Consider the following 15748-nt stretch of genomic DNA (forward strand, 5'->3'; position numbering starts at 1 on the left):
ATGGGAAATGCAGACAGAACCATAGACAAACCAACATTAGGTTCTTTTCTGTGTCCTGCCAAACTGATATAGATATTTAATGATCTGCTTAAAGAAAGATGACCAGTCTGGATTTTTATTTGATTTTTAAAATGAAAATCTGAACAAAAATCTGAGCATCTTGTTGAATTTACATGTTTCTTTAAGGAGATTTTTCTGAAATGAAAAGGCAGATGCCCCTCTTCCTAGAGGCCCAGAAACCTAGAGAAAAAGTTTTACTCATGAACAGAATCCTCCCTCAGAAGAATATAAAACTTTTAGACTGTGATTCTAAATCAGCAAGGCCTGTCAAATACTTATTTATTAGCTATTTTACCTACAGTAACTAATGCTCTGGATAATGATTATATGAAGTGAGTAAAGACAGAGTACTCAGTTCCCTCCTATGCCTTTCCAAACTTAAATAATTATTGGCATCATGGATGCAGTTTGAGTGGCTCCAAAGAAAATATATTTTGGGTCCTGTGCTGTAGAAAAGTGAATAGTCATTAGTTATTCAGTAATTATTACTTCAGAAACAAATCCCCTCTCATATTCCCAAAATCAATCAGAGATATTAAGTCAGGGTGACATTTTTATCTATCATACAATTTACAGAAACATTATTTCAATGAGAAAGCTAATCTGCAAATGATATAAAAGACGAACTCTAAAAAGTATGTGAAGGCTACATGACTGTTTCTGTTGATTCTAAAAGATTTTGGGAAAAGGCTCTTGTAAATGAATAAGTGTCTTTTGACTAGCAGGGTGTCTACACTGGCATATAGATTAATTTTAATCTAATACTAGACCAATATGTATAATTTAGTCTCATAATTTAACAAGATATATCTTTGATCATAAAAGATCCAACTGCAGAAGAAAATTTCTTGCTTCTTTAGTTATTAATATTTTCCGTCTTAATCTTCTTTAGAAACATTTTCTGTTTATGAATTTTCTGTTAATGTTTGTTCACATCATGTAATTATATATTTATTCAAATACCTTTAGCTCAAAGACAGCACATATATATAAAATTTGGAAAATTACCTGATATTGGCAGATGTTTAAGTATACTTGTAGCTTTATTTTTTAAATGAATTTATGCAGCATTAATATGAATTCCTGTAACATTTGTGTTTTTCTTAGATACTGATTTATATAATCTATATCTCTTAGGAATACTGTTTTAAAGAATTAATATGATCAGAATTAAAGTTACAGTTTTTTCATGAGTTGTATGTTTTTACCTGAAAAATATTTGTTCAGTAGATGGAAATTTAACAGATGACATTTCAGGACATTTTAAGAAATTCTTGCAAGATTTACATCAAAAGCTGACTGATGTCAATGATTGTCAGCCAAGCTTCACTTTGAATAACACAAAGACATAAAAATCTCAGTGCGACAGGTGGTTGACAGGAAATGTCTACCATCTTTGCAGAGGAAATGAAACTTGTATGGAATAAGGCATTGATCACTGCTTTAAAGGTAAAAGCCTCAGATTTCTGTCCCTGGAGTCGAAAAAAAACTTCTCTTAATATAAAATTTGGAAGATTTTCAGAATCTTTTAAAGTTCTGTTACTCTACTGAACAGTCACATTTTATGCCTGTTATTAAACTTCTAAATAAATGTCATGTTCATGAAGAGGTCGAATCTGGTAAATGCCAGCAAACATCTATGCTGTAAAACAACATTACAGGATGACTGAAGTGGTATTCAAATAACTTACTTGGTGGCATAAGCAAGACAAGACCAGTCCTCCCTGCTTGCTATTGTGTTTTGGCAGCACCTGTAACAGCGTGAGTGTTACACAAAACATCTAAACCGGGCTTCCTTATTTGATATTCATCTTTTAAAGGACATATTGCCCCAGTGTTTATAGAAGACTTTTGGAAAAAAAACTGTTTCCATAAGGAGCTTAGAGCTGAAACAGACCAAAGGGAAAGATGTCATGAGAAGTAGATATGACAGAATTGCTTTCTAGATTTGTCTATTCAATTTTTACTCTGTTCTCCTATTTACTTGAATTTTGTTCTGTACTTTCAGCTGCCATACCTCAGAGAGCACAGTTACTAACTTTTTCTTACTTGTCTGTCCTAAAGGATCCTCCTTGCCGTCTGAAGCTGGAGGATCCAGTAATATCCAGCAATAGTCAAGGATTCTGAGACATCTATGACTACAACTGAATCTGTGGCCTTCTCAGGGAATAATCTGATAGCCTTGTACTGGGCCAGCTTGTGAGCCTTCTTACAGCCCCACAACTGGCAGTCCTGCTTGCCCCAAAGGAGAGGTTAAAAAGATGTGTTTGTACCTACTGGCTACTGCTAGAGGAGACCTGTTCTAGTCTGGGTAATTTGCTACCAGAGAGATGAGGATTGCCCCCACCAACCTTCAGAGTACCTCAGCATGAAGCTTTAAACTTCCACTTGAAGGCTGGTGGTGAATGGTTGCTGTTGGTGATCTTCCGCTGTGGTTTTGAAATACCTGCAAAAATTCATCTGACCACATGCTCAGGAAGAATGGAGGACTTTTCTCCCAGAAATGCAAAAAGAAATATATTTTTCACAGTTTATTGCATGTTAATATAAAATTTTACTCTTGGTCTGCTTAGTTTATTGTACTAAGTGGAAGTTAATGCTGTGTGTAGTTTAACTTGAGTAAAAACAATAGTTAGATACCAAAAAGAAAAGCAGGCTGAGAGATCAAGAGGTTGGTGAAAGGAAGTTACTTTGCCCATCTCTCTGTTCCATTATAGAGGTTATATTCAGGTGTTATCACCTTCATGTCAAGAAGTTTATAGAGCCCTACAGCTTCTGCAATACAGTTAAGAAGATAACTCCATAACACCAAATGCATAAATGCATAAACTTCCCTTGAAAGTCACTGCCTGTACTGGAGGAGACTGCAATCCTCCTCAAGAGGCCTCAAGAAAGGTTTAGTAGAAGACAAGTGCCCTTTTTATCATGTTTCCGTATCAACGCACTTTACAAAGTCATAGAAGAAACAGCACCTGTATTCTGTCAGTTTTCCATGGGAAATAGGTATCCAGTTACTACTTTTGCTCCTAAAACCACTCAACAAACCTCATAAACTCCTGGTTTTACCACATGTTCTCTTCTTAACATGGAAAAAAGTTTAAATTACAGACCATTCCAAAAAATAAGAGATTTTATACAGGATGTCAGGGAAAAATACATGTGTTTATTTAAAAATCTCTTTCACGTTCCATATCTTTTTCTCATTTCTGTTTTTACACTCTATGCCACAATTTCCCACTTTTGCACTTTTTAGGAGAAGAGCCGTATTCCAGCTTTCTTCATTTTGTTTGACGTGAACATTCCTCTTCACTTCTAGCATTCAACAGAGACCCTGATGTAAACGGCCTTGGAAACCCAACTCTCCTTCACCTATTCTCTCATATTGAATTTATTAAGCAGCAGATGGCCAGGGACAACGTGCAGTTTGTCAGATTTGAATCAATAGACCTCCATGGTGTGTCAAGATCAAAGAATGTTCCTTCTCGATTTTTTCACGTAAGTTTTTTTGTTTCCAGTTTATGTGTTTTCCTTTTAACCTTTATGTATTTTCATCCCCATCCTTAAATTATATTTTCTCCATCGTGCAGGCAGCAACTCCAGCTTAGAACAAATTATCTGCTCCCTCCTCTTGCTCATGTTCCTGAAGGATCTAGACTTCTTTCATCATTCCAATCATTTATTCCTCTTTTCCTCCAAATAGTAATCTAATTAGGTAAAGCTAAAAATTTCAGTTGTTTGATGTTCTAATCATCTCTTCCCTCAGAAATATCTTTTCAGATTCAATACATTATAAAAATTTTAGTTTGCTGAACATCTCTAAATTGCAAAAAAAGAAAGGAGTAAACATTGAAAGAAATAAAATGACTGAAGATAAGTTCATTTTAGTTATGAGAAATTTTATAGTTATCAATCACATAGGAAAATATCACTGAGTTGCAAGATGACTTAACAGCAATATTTGCCACAGTAATGATTCAGGAAATAAAAATCACATTAGGAAGCAGGATAAATTAGGTAGCAGGGTTAGAGAAGGGAGAAGTACTGCTATAGGGTAGTCACCTTTGACACCTTTTTCAGTGCCAAATGGACAGCTTAGACATCTTGGAACAGAGTTCACCAGAGTGTGCAGTTTTGGTTTGGGTGTCACACATACTGATACCGTTTACTGCCACCTGCTTAAGAGAAGACAGACTTCATTCATTCATTCATTCATTCATATTAAGAGAAGCTACCATATGCAGTTTGTCATCTGGATATGCAAAATTGGGTTTTTTCCAGCTCTGAGCTTGCCCCTTTCTAGGTTTGTTCTGTCTCCTCTGCTGACACAAATGGCAACCTTTTCGCTTAGAAGAATAAAGGTAAGATGTAAACCGGAGCCAAATTTCACTTGGTGGAACTTGGCCTAATTGCAGCTTTCATCAGAAAAATACTTGGTCATAAGGTAAGTTGTAAAGGTGCTTGATTGAAGGTAGATGATCCTTCCTTGGGGTCTTACCTGCATTTCATTTTCATCAGCTGCAGCTTTCTATTCAAATGGAGAAGAAAGTATATTTATGAGTTTTTCTCACCTGGAAGTGCTTCCCTGCATTTACCCCAAACTTTTGAAGTCCAGAAAGTGAGATTTTTCTGCTAAATGTTGCATCTGAAAAACAGTGAGGTGCATGTTATGGCATTCAAAGTGAAGTTACAGCCTGAACTGTATCAATATGAGTCTTTTGTGGTCACTTGCATCTATGTAAACAAAATGGCCAGAGGGTGGAAGCTAAATAGACTAACTACAGATAAAAGTTTGACTTGCAAAATTTGCACCTAACTGGTGATACCCATAAATGTCTAAAGACCATGCAAGAAAAGTGTTGAACATTTTTTTAGTTCCTTATGGAAAGTTAAAAAATGATCGTTGTGATAATTGATGCCATAGTTTTCATACCAATCTTGCAGAAAGTTGTTCTGCTTTATAAGGACACAGTAACTGTCTCTTACCCTTCATGTCAGTGATCATTGCATTTTAGTGTTCTTTATGAAAATGTTGTCGTTCTACCTGGGAATCTGAATTTAATATATTTTATATACATAAAAATACCACTGAGCTCTTTTCTGATTTGGTAATATGTCATTCTGCTCTGTGTTTAGGAGAAAGCAATTCATGGTGTTGCCATGCCCAGAAGTTACCTGGAACTGACGCTGAATCCTAAAGATAATGAACTAGATTACATAAATGCAACCAATTTCAATTGTGACATAATCCTGAACCCTGATTTATCAACATTTCGAATACTACCCTGGACTGAGCAGACTGCGAGAGTGATATGTGATTCCTTCACTGTGTTGGGCACCCCACTAATGACCTCCCCAAGGCACATTGCCAAGAGACAGCTGAGCCAGCTTCAGGACAATGGCTTTTCTTTGCAGTCTGCATTCACTTACGAATTTTGTATTTATGGCATTACTGAGGTTGTAAACTCAAAGACAATATCCTTTCCTGCAGCCACGATACTAAATAACCATGATCAGACTTTCATTCAGGAGCTCATTGAAGGAATGTATTATGCTGGTGCCAACATTGAAAGCTTTTCTTCTTCCAGTGGGCCTGGGCAAATGGAGATCACTTTTCATCCAGCATTTGGCCTAGATGCTGCTGACAGTGCCTTCACGTTTAGAACAGGCCTTAAAGAAGTGGCTAAGAAGTATAACTATGTGGCTAGCTTTTTCTCAGAATCAGGATTCTACAATTCGGGGGCTCTATCACACAGCCTGTGGGATCTGAATGGCCAGAAGAATCTGTTTTCTGCTGGTTATGGAGTTGAGGAGCTCTCAGAGCTTGGAAAAAATTGGTTATCAGGTCTCCTGGCACACACGGCAGCTATCAGCTGCTTGATGGCTCCTACCACCAGCTGCCGTAAGCCTTACTCTAAATACAGTAAAGAATCAAAAGAGACTGTAAATGCAAAATGGGCATATAATGATAACAGCTGTGCCTTTAATGTCAAATGTCATGGTGGAAAAGGCACTTACATAGAGAATAAATTAAGTTCTGCTGCAGCAAACCCGTACCTGGTCCTTGCTGCTACTATTGCTGCAGGTCTAGATGGAGTAAAGAGAGGACTTAGCTATGATGACATGCTTGAAGAAGAAAATCACACTGGTGATCTGAAACATTCATCAATCCCTCTGAAACTAGAAGATGCTCTGGTTGCTCTTGAGAAAGATTCTTGCATTAAGGAAGCATTAGGCGAAACTTTTATCCGATACTTTATTGCTATGAAACATTATGAGTTAGAAACTGAAGAAATGGATAGTGAAAGGAATAAATGCCTGGGATATTTTATTTAGAAGGAGCACTCTTCTGTAGTGGTGCTGTGTAAATGCATACAGTGAATGGTTAAGATTCTTGAAATTAGGACATATATTTAAAAATGTTTTAGTGCTTTGGGATTTTTCCCCCCTCCTTTGTATAGTACATGGTAATTACACTTTATTGTCCATGTACATTCATGGTCTTCAGTAAAAAGCTGATATATTCATGAAATAATATTAACACGGTTTTAAAAAACAGGTGGAGTTTTTTTGGGCAGACCTGCTGGTGAAAAGAAGAAAAGAGAAGGTGAAATGAAGAGCAACTACACAACTGTCATAGGACTATAACATGCAGAAAAGTGGGAGTAGTGGGGACAGTGATGAGGGGTGGGGTTTAGAACTGAGGAAGGCAGGGAATTTCTTGTTCAGCATGGTTATGGGATTTGTCCCAGCCTATTCAGTAACTGATGGGTTGCTAAACAAGAAGAATCTGAGTTTGATTTAAAACCTAAGCTAGAACAATGAGCATTGTAGAGAGAGGGGCAAAGGACTGAGGCTGTAGAACCTGAGAGGCAGGAATCAGTGTCTTAATGGACATAAATAAAAAATACAAGAGGGATTATATAGTAACCTATAAATCATGAATTCTGCTGCTGAATGGAGTTTTCAAGAATTATAGTTAATAAAGATACTAAAAGAAATCAAATGGTGACTTGAAGACAAAATAATTCATAGAAAGGCAGCAGTGTCAGGCCACTGTGCAATAAAAAATTAGCTCATTTTATGTCTGTTTTGACAGTTATTGGGTTAATTCAGAGTTAAAAGGCAAATGTGGAAAAAAGGGCAAAAAACCCTAAGGATTTAGAGCTTAAACTGTACTTTACTGGGAAACCTGATTTTATCAAGTATGCAGAAGATGACTGAGAAGAGAGGAGCAGAAGGAGTAAGTTAAAACCAGAAAGAAAGAGTGAAGATGCAAATTCAGAGACTGACAAATTGTGGTTAAAACAGAGGGACGGAAGACCCAATCCTAAAATTAGAAATGGCAGCTGGTATAAAGAAAAATAATCTTTTAGGAAAGGGAGGAGGTGGGGTTTAGATTTGCTCTTTGTTTTTGCTCCTACTCTCATCCTTTATTATTAAAGATAACACTTGTTTCATACACCACCTCCACATTACCAGTAGTTTCTGGTGTTCTTTATCTTGTCACAATATTTTGATCTATGTGTAGGAATTTGTGAGTAGAAGAGTTTGGTCACCAGTGGAGTAAAAACAAGATTCAGTCAATGCCTCTGTCAACTTGCAGAATTAGAAAGGTGTGAACAGAAATGCTCTACTTGCCTACTGATGGATATTCCATTCTTCCTCTACAGAGTCCTATACTTCAAATGTAGCACCTGGTATGCTAAAGCTTTTCGTATGATTCCAAAGAACTCATTTTTTACTCAGGTAGCAAGAGGAAATAAAGAATCTAAAGAATCATGATGAATTCCCTTGTCTCAGTCTTTGGTTGGTGGGCGAATTTGATTCTCTCTCTTACTCACATGATATATTTTTTGAATGAGCAATTTTGGGGCATATATAGGACTATTTTTCTTTGCTACAGGCTAATTTGCATTGGCCAGGTCTAGCCTTGCATTTAAGCAGAACCTCCCATTCTGAAAAAAATTCTTCTAATTTGCTTCCCTAACACTTCAGGGGCTCTGGAACTCTGTCCTCTCTCTTCTCTTTCTGGTTACTTACATTTTCCCAGGTTTTGGCAGAAGACACACATAAAAATTATTTCCTTGCTCAGACAGCTTACTTACCATACTTAATATTTAGTCCCAGCAGTCATACAGATTTACAGTTATTTGTTGGTGTGGCCTTATAAGACATTTTTTCATTTGTCTTGGATTTATAATTAACTGCCACTGTATACTTTCACTTTTAAAAAGATAATATATAATGGACTTCTGTAACTGAATTTAATAAACATGAAGTTTATGATATATACTACATATATTATCCATATTGTTTTCTTATCAACATCAGACCTAAACCTTTTTCTGTATATGTCCAACTACCTGATTAGATTAATAGAAAGACATTATCTACAAACAAAAAACCCAGCTATCTAGAACTGGTGCTTTACAAGTTCTAAACAGTTATAGCAAGATAAGGTAAATCAATAAAATAAATCTACAGGTATTTTCTAAGTAGTCCTCAATGACATAGACTCTGAAAAGACAGTGACTTGATGACTTGATGACAGTGACATTAAATTGAAACATTCCTTGTTTCTGGCAAATGAATACCCTTCTTATTTTATTATTAGAAAGTTCACAGATGGAGCCTGAAGCTAGTGTGCCCCAAATTTTTGTCAATATATTGTTCAATATTTTTTCTTAAATATATTCTATATAGTGAAAATAAAGTAACTCCAACTCTGTGGGAAAGCATTAAAACATTTATTTCAACAGGAGCAGTTATGAATTTTAAAGTTGCATGTATCCCCAACTAAGTTTTCATGCATGTCCCTTAGAAAGACCACAAGAAAAAGATATTTACTTCACTCTGCTCAACTGAAATTAATTATTATTGACTGTTGTATCACTAACATTTCATCTTCAAGTGTTGCCTGAAAATACTCTTCACTCTTCTACAGGTTTGAGGTCAATGTCTAGAGCATTGCTAGTTAGATAATACAAATATGTGCAGTGTTATAAAATAAAAAAGCAAGGCATCTGTAATTTTGCATAAGCTCCTGATGATTTTCCAGGATCATAAAATCATAGAACCATCGAATGGTTTGAGTTAAAAGGAATCTTAATAATCATCTAGTTCCAAACCCCTTGCCATAGTCAGGGACACTTTCCACTAGAAAAGGTTTTCTTGGAGCCCCATTCAACATGGACTTGAACACTTCCAGGGTGGGGCCTCCACAACTTCTCTGGACAACCTGTTCCAGTGCCTCACCACCCTCACAGTAAAGAATTTCTTCATAGTATGTACTCTAACCTACCGTCTCTCAGTCTAAAGCCTTTCCCCTTGCTCTATCACTACATGCCCTTGTAAAAGGTCCCTCTCCAGCCTTCCTGGAAGGCTGTTGTCAGGTCTACCCAGAGCCTTCTCTTCTCCAGGCTGAGCACCCCCTGCCCTCTCAGCTTGTCTTCACAGGAGAGGTGCTCCAGCCTCCTGTTCATCTTCATGGCCTCTTCTGGGCTTGCTATAACAGGTTCATACCCTTCTTATGTTGGGGCCCCAGAGCACTCCAGGTGGGGTCTCATGAAAGCAGACTTGAGAGAGAGAATCACCTCCCCTGGCCTGCTGGCCATGCTGCTTTTGATTTTCTGGCTGTTTGGTTTTCTGGGCTGCAAGCGTAGGGTCGTGTTGAGCTTCCCACCAGCAGTCCTTCTCGTGGTGCTTTTGTACACAAATGCTCTTTTATGTAATTCAGCCCATACCATTTCTGCTAAAAGAGTCACAGGAGCCATCCCACCATGTCTCTGTGGTACTAATAAAATCACAGCACTGCAGGCATGTGCACATCCTTAACTCTTCTCATTTATTCCCCACACTATGTACATTGGCACAGAGGCATTTAAGTGGGGGGCCCTATGAAGCTGACTTACTGGTTGTAGACTACAGTCAGAGGTTGCACAGAAAAGAAATAAGAAATTCCCGATATTAATAAAGCATTTTTAAATCTTTTTAAGCAGACTGTGTATTTATATCTTTGTTGGCAAAGTGGGAGTACTTTTGACATTGAGCTACATCATGACTGCTTTTTCTATGTTTTCCTGTGCCAGCTTTCATTCCATAACACAGAAGAATTACAAGGAGGACTTCTATAAACATGTAAGCTGTCTAACATTCTGGAAGGTAGGTTTCACAATGCCAGCATGTTAAAGGCATTATAAAAATTTGTGGTTCCATAAATGCAGGTAACTAAACACTTCCTGGGCTACTTAAGCCTTTTTGATCAATACCAATAATAGTCATTAAATAAATATCATTCAGAGTAGTGAAATAACTTTTTTCTAGAAAAGTTAGAAGCCCTGACTATAATTAACATCTAGGGTATATCAGCTCTTATGAAAGAATATTCCATATCCCATAAGTTGTATTTCCTATTTAGCATTTGCATCATTACCAGTCTTGCTTATAATGTGAAGTGGGAGTTTTTCCACAGAAAGTGTATGCCTGAGAGAGAGATAAATTTAAGTGATATTTTTCACAAGTAGTTTATTAATAAAAACAATTTGTCTGAAACTAGTAGCAAACATGATTTAGTGAATTTAGTGTTAGATTTCAGTGGAACAAGAAATGAAGTAAATTTTAAAGAAAAAATGTAAAAAGATAAATGGATAAATATAAAATATTTACTTGTCAAAACTGAAGAACATATAAAATAGGATTCAATGGGAATCTGTCCTGCAGTCTAGTGTTCATTGTTTTCTCTAATCACAGATAATGAAACAGGCATACTGTCTTTGAAACCATTAAACTTTGGTTTTGGTTGTTGTTGTTGTTTTTGGTTTTGCTACTTGTGTCAGGGAGCAAGATAAAAAGAAAAAAGGCTGTTACCAACAACATTCTGGGAAAAATATGTACTTGAGTAAGAGTAAATGCAGGACACTACACTGAGACAAAGATGTGAAGCGCCTCAGTTTTTGCTTGTTCAGAGAGGAGTCTGGGTTGTGCTCATTTCACCTGCTCAGCAATTTCACTGAAGAGGCAGATGAGGAAATATTAACAAGGGTAAGCTTGCAAGAACAAAAACCCGATCATTTTGCTCAATTAAATTCTTCTCAGGATTTGATAATGAGGTGACACACTTCAAACACATTCAGGTTTATTGGAGAAAATCCTGGGGACCTAAGCAAATAAACACATCTAGCTAGGACCTATTTACTAGGAATAACTGAATTATTGTGTGCAGCTCAGAAAGGGGAGACAGACTATAGGTTTTACTAATGGTTTCCAGGCATGTAAAAGATGTAGCTAAGGAGCAGAATAATATCTTTTCTTCCTGTCCATTGCAGTTAGAACATAACAGCAGGTTTTCATCAAGGAAGATTTAGATTAGACAGTCTGGAATATGTCAGAGTGTTAAAGAGAATGAAACTAGAACGAGGGAGATGTCTGTGGAAAGTGGCATTGTTTTGATAAGGGACTCCAAAGGGTAACTTATGATATATTGAGATAGTATATCCTGATGCATGGTACCTTCATAGTGTTTACAGGTATAATAGGATGGCTCATTTTCCTTGTTTGCTGGGTCTCATGTTGCTGTGTGATCATTGAACTGACTCTTAGACTGTGGTCTTAGCTGAGTTTATAGGAAGGGAAAATACTTTATGTATTTTAGGAGATAAAAAATTAGCTAAATCACATTATTTTTAATGGAAAAAATCTATCAATAATGAAGGTATGCCAGAAGAAAACAGACCAGAAGACACAGACTAACAAAGCAGCCAGAAAAACTGGTGTACAACTACAGTTAGACATATCATGTAATGGAACACTAGGGACACAGTGAAAATGCACTGAAACACTATACTATCATTGATCAGGTAAATTTTATGTTGAAAGTATGCAATGAAAAATGAAGGTACCTCATACCCCTGCTACACAACATGACTTGGTCTCTTTTGTGATGTAGGATCAGAAAAATAATACAAAAACTACAGACACCTCCATACAGTAGCTTATTTTCAATTTGGAAATGCTATGTTTCTAACCAGACTTCAGGTTTCATGAGATGTGAAAAGAGAATTGAATTTATTAGCTAATATGTCTTCAGCATGTCAAGGTGATGAAACCATGTATGTAAGTGAGTATTCAAATTTTATTCTTTCAGGCTCCAGCCAGAGGGCAGCAGTGCACCGTGCAGTGTTCCTCTGGGATCTCAAACTGTCGTGCTGAAAAACACCCCATTAAAATCCACCCCATATATTTCATATATGTACTTACAATATTTTTTTAAAAAAGATAGTGTGGCAGCTGAAAACTAATGCATATCTTTGTCATTTGTTTAGCTAAGCTTAATTATCTGTTGAATTTGCATGGACTTTTCAGTAAAGGACCAGAGATCCAAAATAATGGTTTTCATTCTTGATAACAGCATTTAAATATTAATCTACTAAAAGGCTTGTATCTACATTCACGTGTGTGTATCATCTTTAGGTGTATCATCTTTAATAACATTGCAACAAAAGTACAAGTCACTTAATGGCAGTATTCCATTTTTGTAATTTAATGTAGGCCATCACTGGAATTTCTTTCATGTTTCCATCTTACTCAAACACTTTGGGAAGTCTGCTTGCTTATAGGGACTTCCATTTTACCTATACTGTTGTGTTATTTTTTTCCTGTCTGCTGGAGGAAAATTGTAAATGCATAGAGAATAAACACACCCTAGATGTACCTATTGTAACCACCTTTCTATTTCTGAGCAGAAACATAACTTTACGCAGAATCTGAATTATTGAAATTTAGATACACATTCTAGATATCTGTCAGCACATGGGATAGCCATTTTTTCAGTGGTTCTGACTATATATATCTATATGGCTTTGCTCTGCAAGCCTGCTACCACATTTTTCAATATTGAATTTCTTCACAAAGTTGCAGTATTCCAGTCTTAGCAATCCTTTTCCTCCAAAGCTTTCTTTGCAACACCATGGCTTTTTGGTTTCACTTGTTTGGTTTTTTTTAACTAAAGAGCTCAATTATGTTCAAAAGTCTTCAAATGCTTGAAATAAAAATTGATCCTGCAAGATTGTTGCAGAGCATTAATTTAGCTGCTCTGAAACTCTCCTGTTTTAGCATATTTGAATACACCATCTGTGGAAAATCTACAGATGTGGTCCCAGGGTATGGCAGTAAAGGAAGTAAAGAGGAGAGGAACTATTTGCAAGCAATTCTACTAAATACGTGTTAGTCTTGAGCAATGGGAGAAAGATGTGCAGAGGACTGAGCAGGTGAGAATGCTTTCACTGTAATTCATCACCTGAGAAAAAAGACCAGCTCCTGGATGAAGAATGACTGGTTGAAGTTGAGACATCACTTGGATGAGTTTGCAACTACAGAGCAATTTTTTTTGATTGAAGGTATACAATAACAATTGTTCAATTTAATCTGTGATTTCAGAGTGCTTTTTTATTTCTTTGCTGATGCTAAGCTCTCATCATAACAACATCCACAAAGAGAGCCTCCTACCATCTCACACTGGCTATGATGTTCTGTCCTGGTAAATGTTATGTCCTTAGTTTTTTGCTTTTGTTGTTGTTTCATTTTGGGTTTCTTGTTTTGCTGTTACCACTTACAGAATCACAGCTAATACTGACACTGTTTTGTGCCTCTTCCATACACACTCTACATGGACTTTCTGTAGAATATTAAATTGAATTCAAGGCTATTTGGCTCAAACTCACCCCAGAGAATTTTAGGCACTTTAGTGGCACACTTCAGTTAGGATCTTAGCTCCCATGCACCTCTGGCTGTTGCTTGTTGCCACAGATAGAAATTGCCAAAGGGCAAAAAATATTCCATTCTTTTTTTACGGTACTGTTTAATTCTCAAAATTAAGGCTGATGACAATTATACTGAAATTTGCTTTCTTAGATACTGTACAACAGTGCACTGGGTCTGGTTGGGATGGAGTAGATTTCCTTCACAAGAGCCCATATGGTGCCATGTTTTGGATTTGTGAGTAAAACAGTGTTGGTAACACATCAGTGTTTTAACTACTGCTGAGCAGGGTTTACATAGCATCAAGGTTTTCTCTGTTCCTCACTCTGCATTGCCAGCAAGTAGGCTGGGCTTGACAAGAAATTGGGAGGGCACAGAGCTGCAGCAGCTGGCCCAAGTTGACAAAAGTGATATCATAGACAATATAACGTGATCAGGAATAAATCTGGATTTATTATTTATTATTATTACGGAGCCTTTTCAAAGTAGTCGTGGCTTGGAGACTGGCTGCACACTGATCTCCTTGTGGGAGGTGGTGAGTGATTTTCTTTACATCACTTGAGTTTTTTTTTCCTTGTACATGTTTAATTGTCTTTACTCACAAATTCTTCCTGTGTTTGCACTTCCAATTCTCTCCACCATCCTGATGGAAGGGTGGGTGAGTGACCGGCTGTGGGGTTGCTTAGCTGCTGACTGCAGTCAACTTCCTACAAACTGTCACTTGAACACTTGTGCCCCTGGCCTAAGACAAGCCTAGGTGAAAGACAGTGCATAAGATAAAAATCTTGGAGTTTTTGGAGAGGGGAGTAATTGATTTTTAGTGTTGGTGATACTAGGATTTTTGTGGAAAAGGTGAACAAGTCATGTTTTATGACACCTTGTTAGTGTCTGGATCAGAAGCAAGTGTGCTTTAATCCAGATTCCATGTTCTTAAACCTGTTTTTTATATTTAAGTATTTCATTGGCTTCAGATACTTTGCCATATGGTAGCATCAGTGGGTTGTTAAAGTCCAGCCTTATCCTCCAGTGGGACTCAGTGAGCACATCATTTGAGGGTCACAGCAGAACTGCACAGTGAAATCGTCTGTGCCCCCTGTAAATCAGAGCATTTCACACCAGAGCTACAGTCACAGCTGCATGATATTGGAAGTGAGCAAGAAGAACCTCACAATGAAGCTACATCATAAGGTTCTATATATTGTACAGCAAATCAATATAAATTTACAACAGAATTACATGCTAAGCGTCTCTGTAATATGTGCTAAATCATGGAGATTCACGATAAGGTTCACCTTTAAGCTCCCATGTAATATAAAATAAATCACTAAGTTATAGCAAGGCCCAGCAAGCACCTTGCTTTACTTGGGCTATTATTACTACTGCTGTAGTGATATGGGGGTATCTGTCATTGACAGGAAGAGTTAGGTAAAATGGTAAATCAGTTTGACTTTGAGGATGTACATGGAATGTGGCCACCTATTACTGATTCAAATTCCCTTCCTTTGGGATGCTCATAAATCTGCTTAGAAATGTGGTAGCTTTGCAACACACAGGGACATATGAACAAAAGATTTTTAAACATCAAAGGGCCGTGAGGTGGTCTCTTTAGCACAGGTATTCTGCACATTGCTCCACCACTGCTGACCTGCTGAACTTGCTTGACAGTGAGGATGAACTAATCCTAGGGCTCTGTAGGTTGCTGTAACAGCATATGCATTTAAGTAAATAGTTGAAAGTAACTTTCAGTTCTCCTGTGGGGATACTTTACCATTCCATGAAGTCTTCACTAGACACCAGGAAAACAGCATTCACAGGAGACTCTGTAAAACATCAGTTTAAAACTTACCTTAGTTTTGTTTTGACGAATAGCTTCAGATCAGTCACATTTTCTTGTGACTAATATTTTCTAATATTTTCATTGAAAACTTAGGGC

At 37.0% G+C, this 15748-nt stretch overlaps 1 protein-coding gene across 5 annotated transcripts in view; it reads left to right on the forward strand.

Moving 5' to 3' along the window:
- The window catches only part of LGSN (lengsin, lens protein with glutamine synthetase domain), a 62964-nt gene extending 55118 nt beyond the window's left edge, over window positions 1-7846 (forward strand). For all 5 annotated transcript variants that reach the window (XM_039570036.1, XM_020583686.2, XM_020583688.2 and 2 more), the window contains 2 exons: window positions 3377-3555; window positions 5194-7846. In XM_039570036.1, coding sequence (XP_039425970.1) covers window positions 3377-3555; window positions 5194-6393 — 1379 coding nt within the window. In that variant the 3' untranslated portion in view covers window positions 6394-7846. The remainder of the gene's footprint in view (window positions 1-3376; window positions 3556-5193) is intronic.
- The last annotated feature ends 7902 nt before the right edge of the window (window positions 7847-15748 follow it).

Source organism: Corvus cornix, chromosome 3 (assembly GCF_000738735.6).
Source record: "Corvus cornix cornix isolate S_Up_H32 chromosome 3, ASM73873v5, whole genome shotgun sequence".
Lineage (NCBI taxonomy): Eukaryota > Metazoa > Chordata > Aves > Passeriformes > Corvidae > Corvus > Corvus cornix.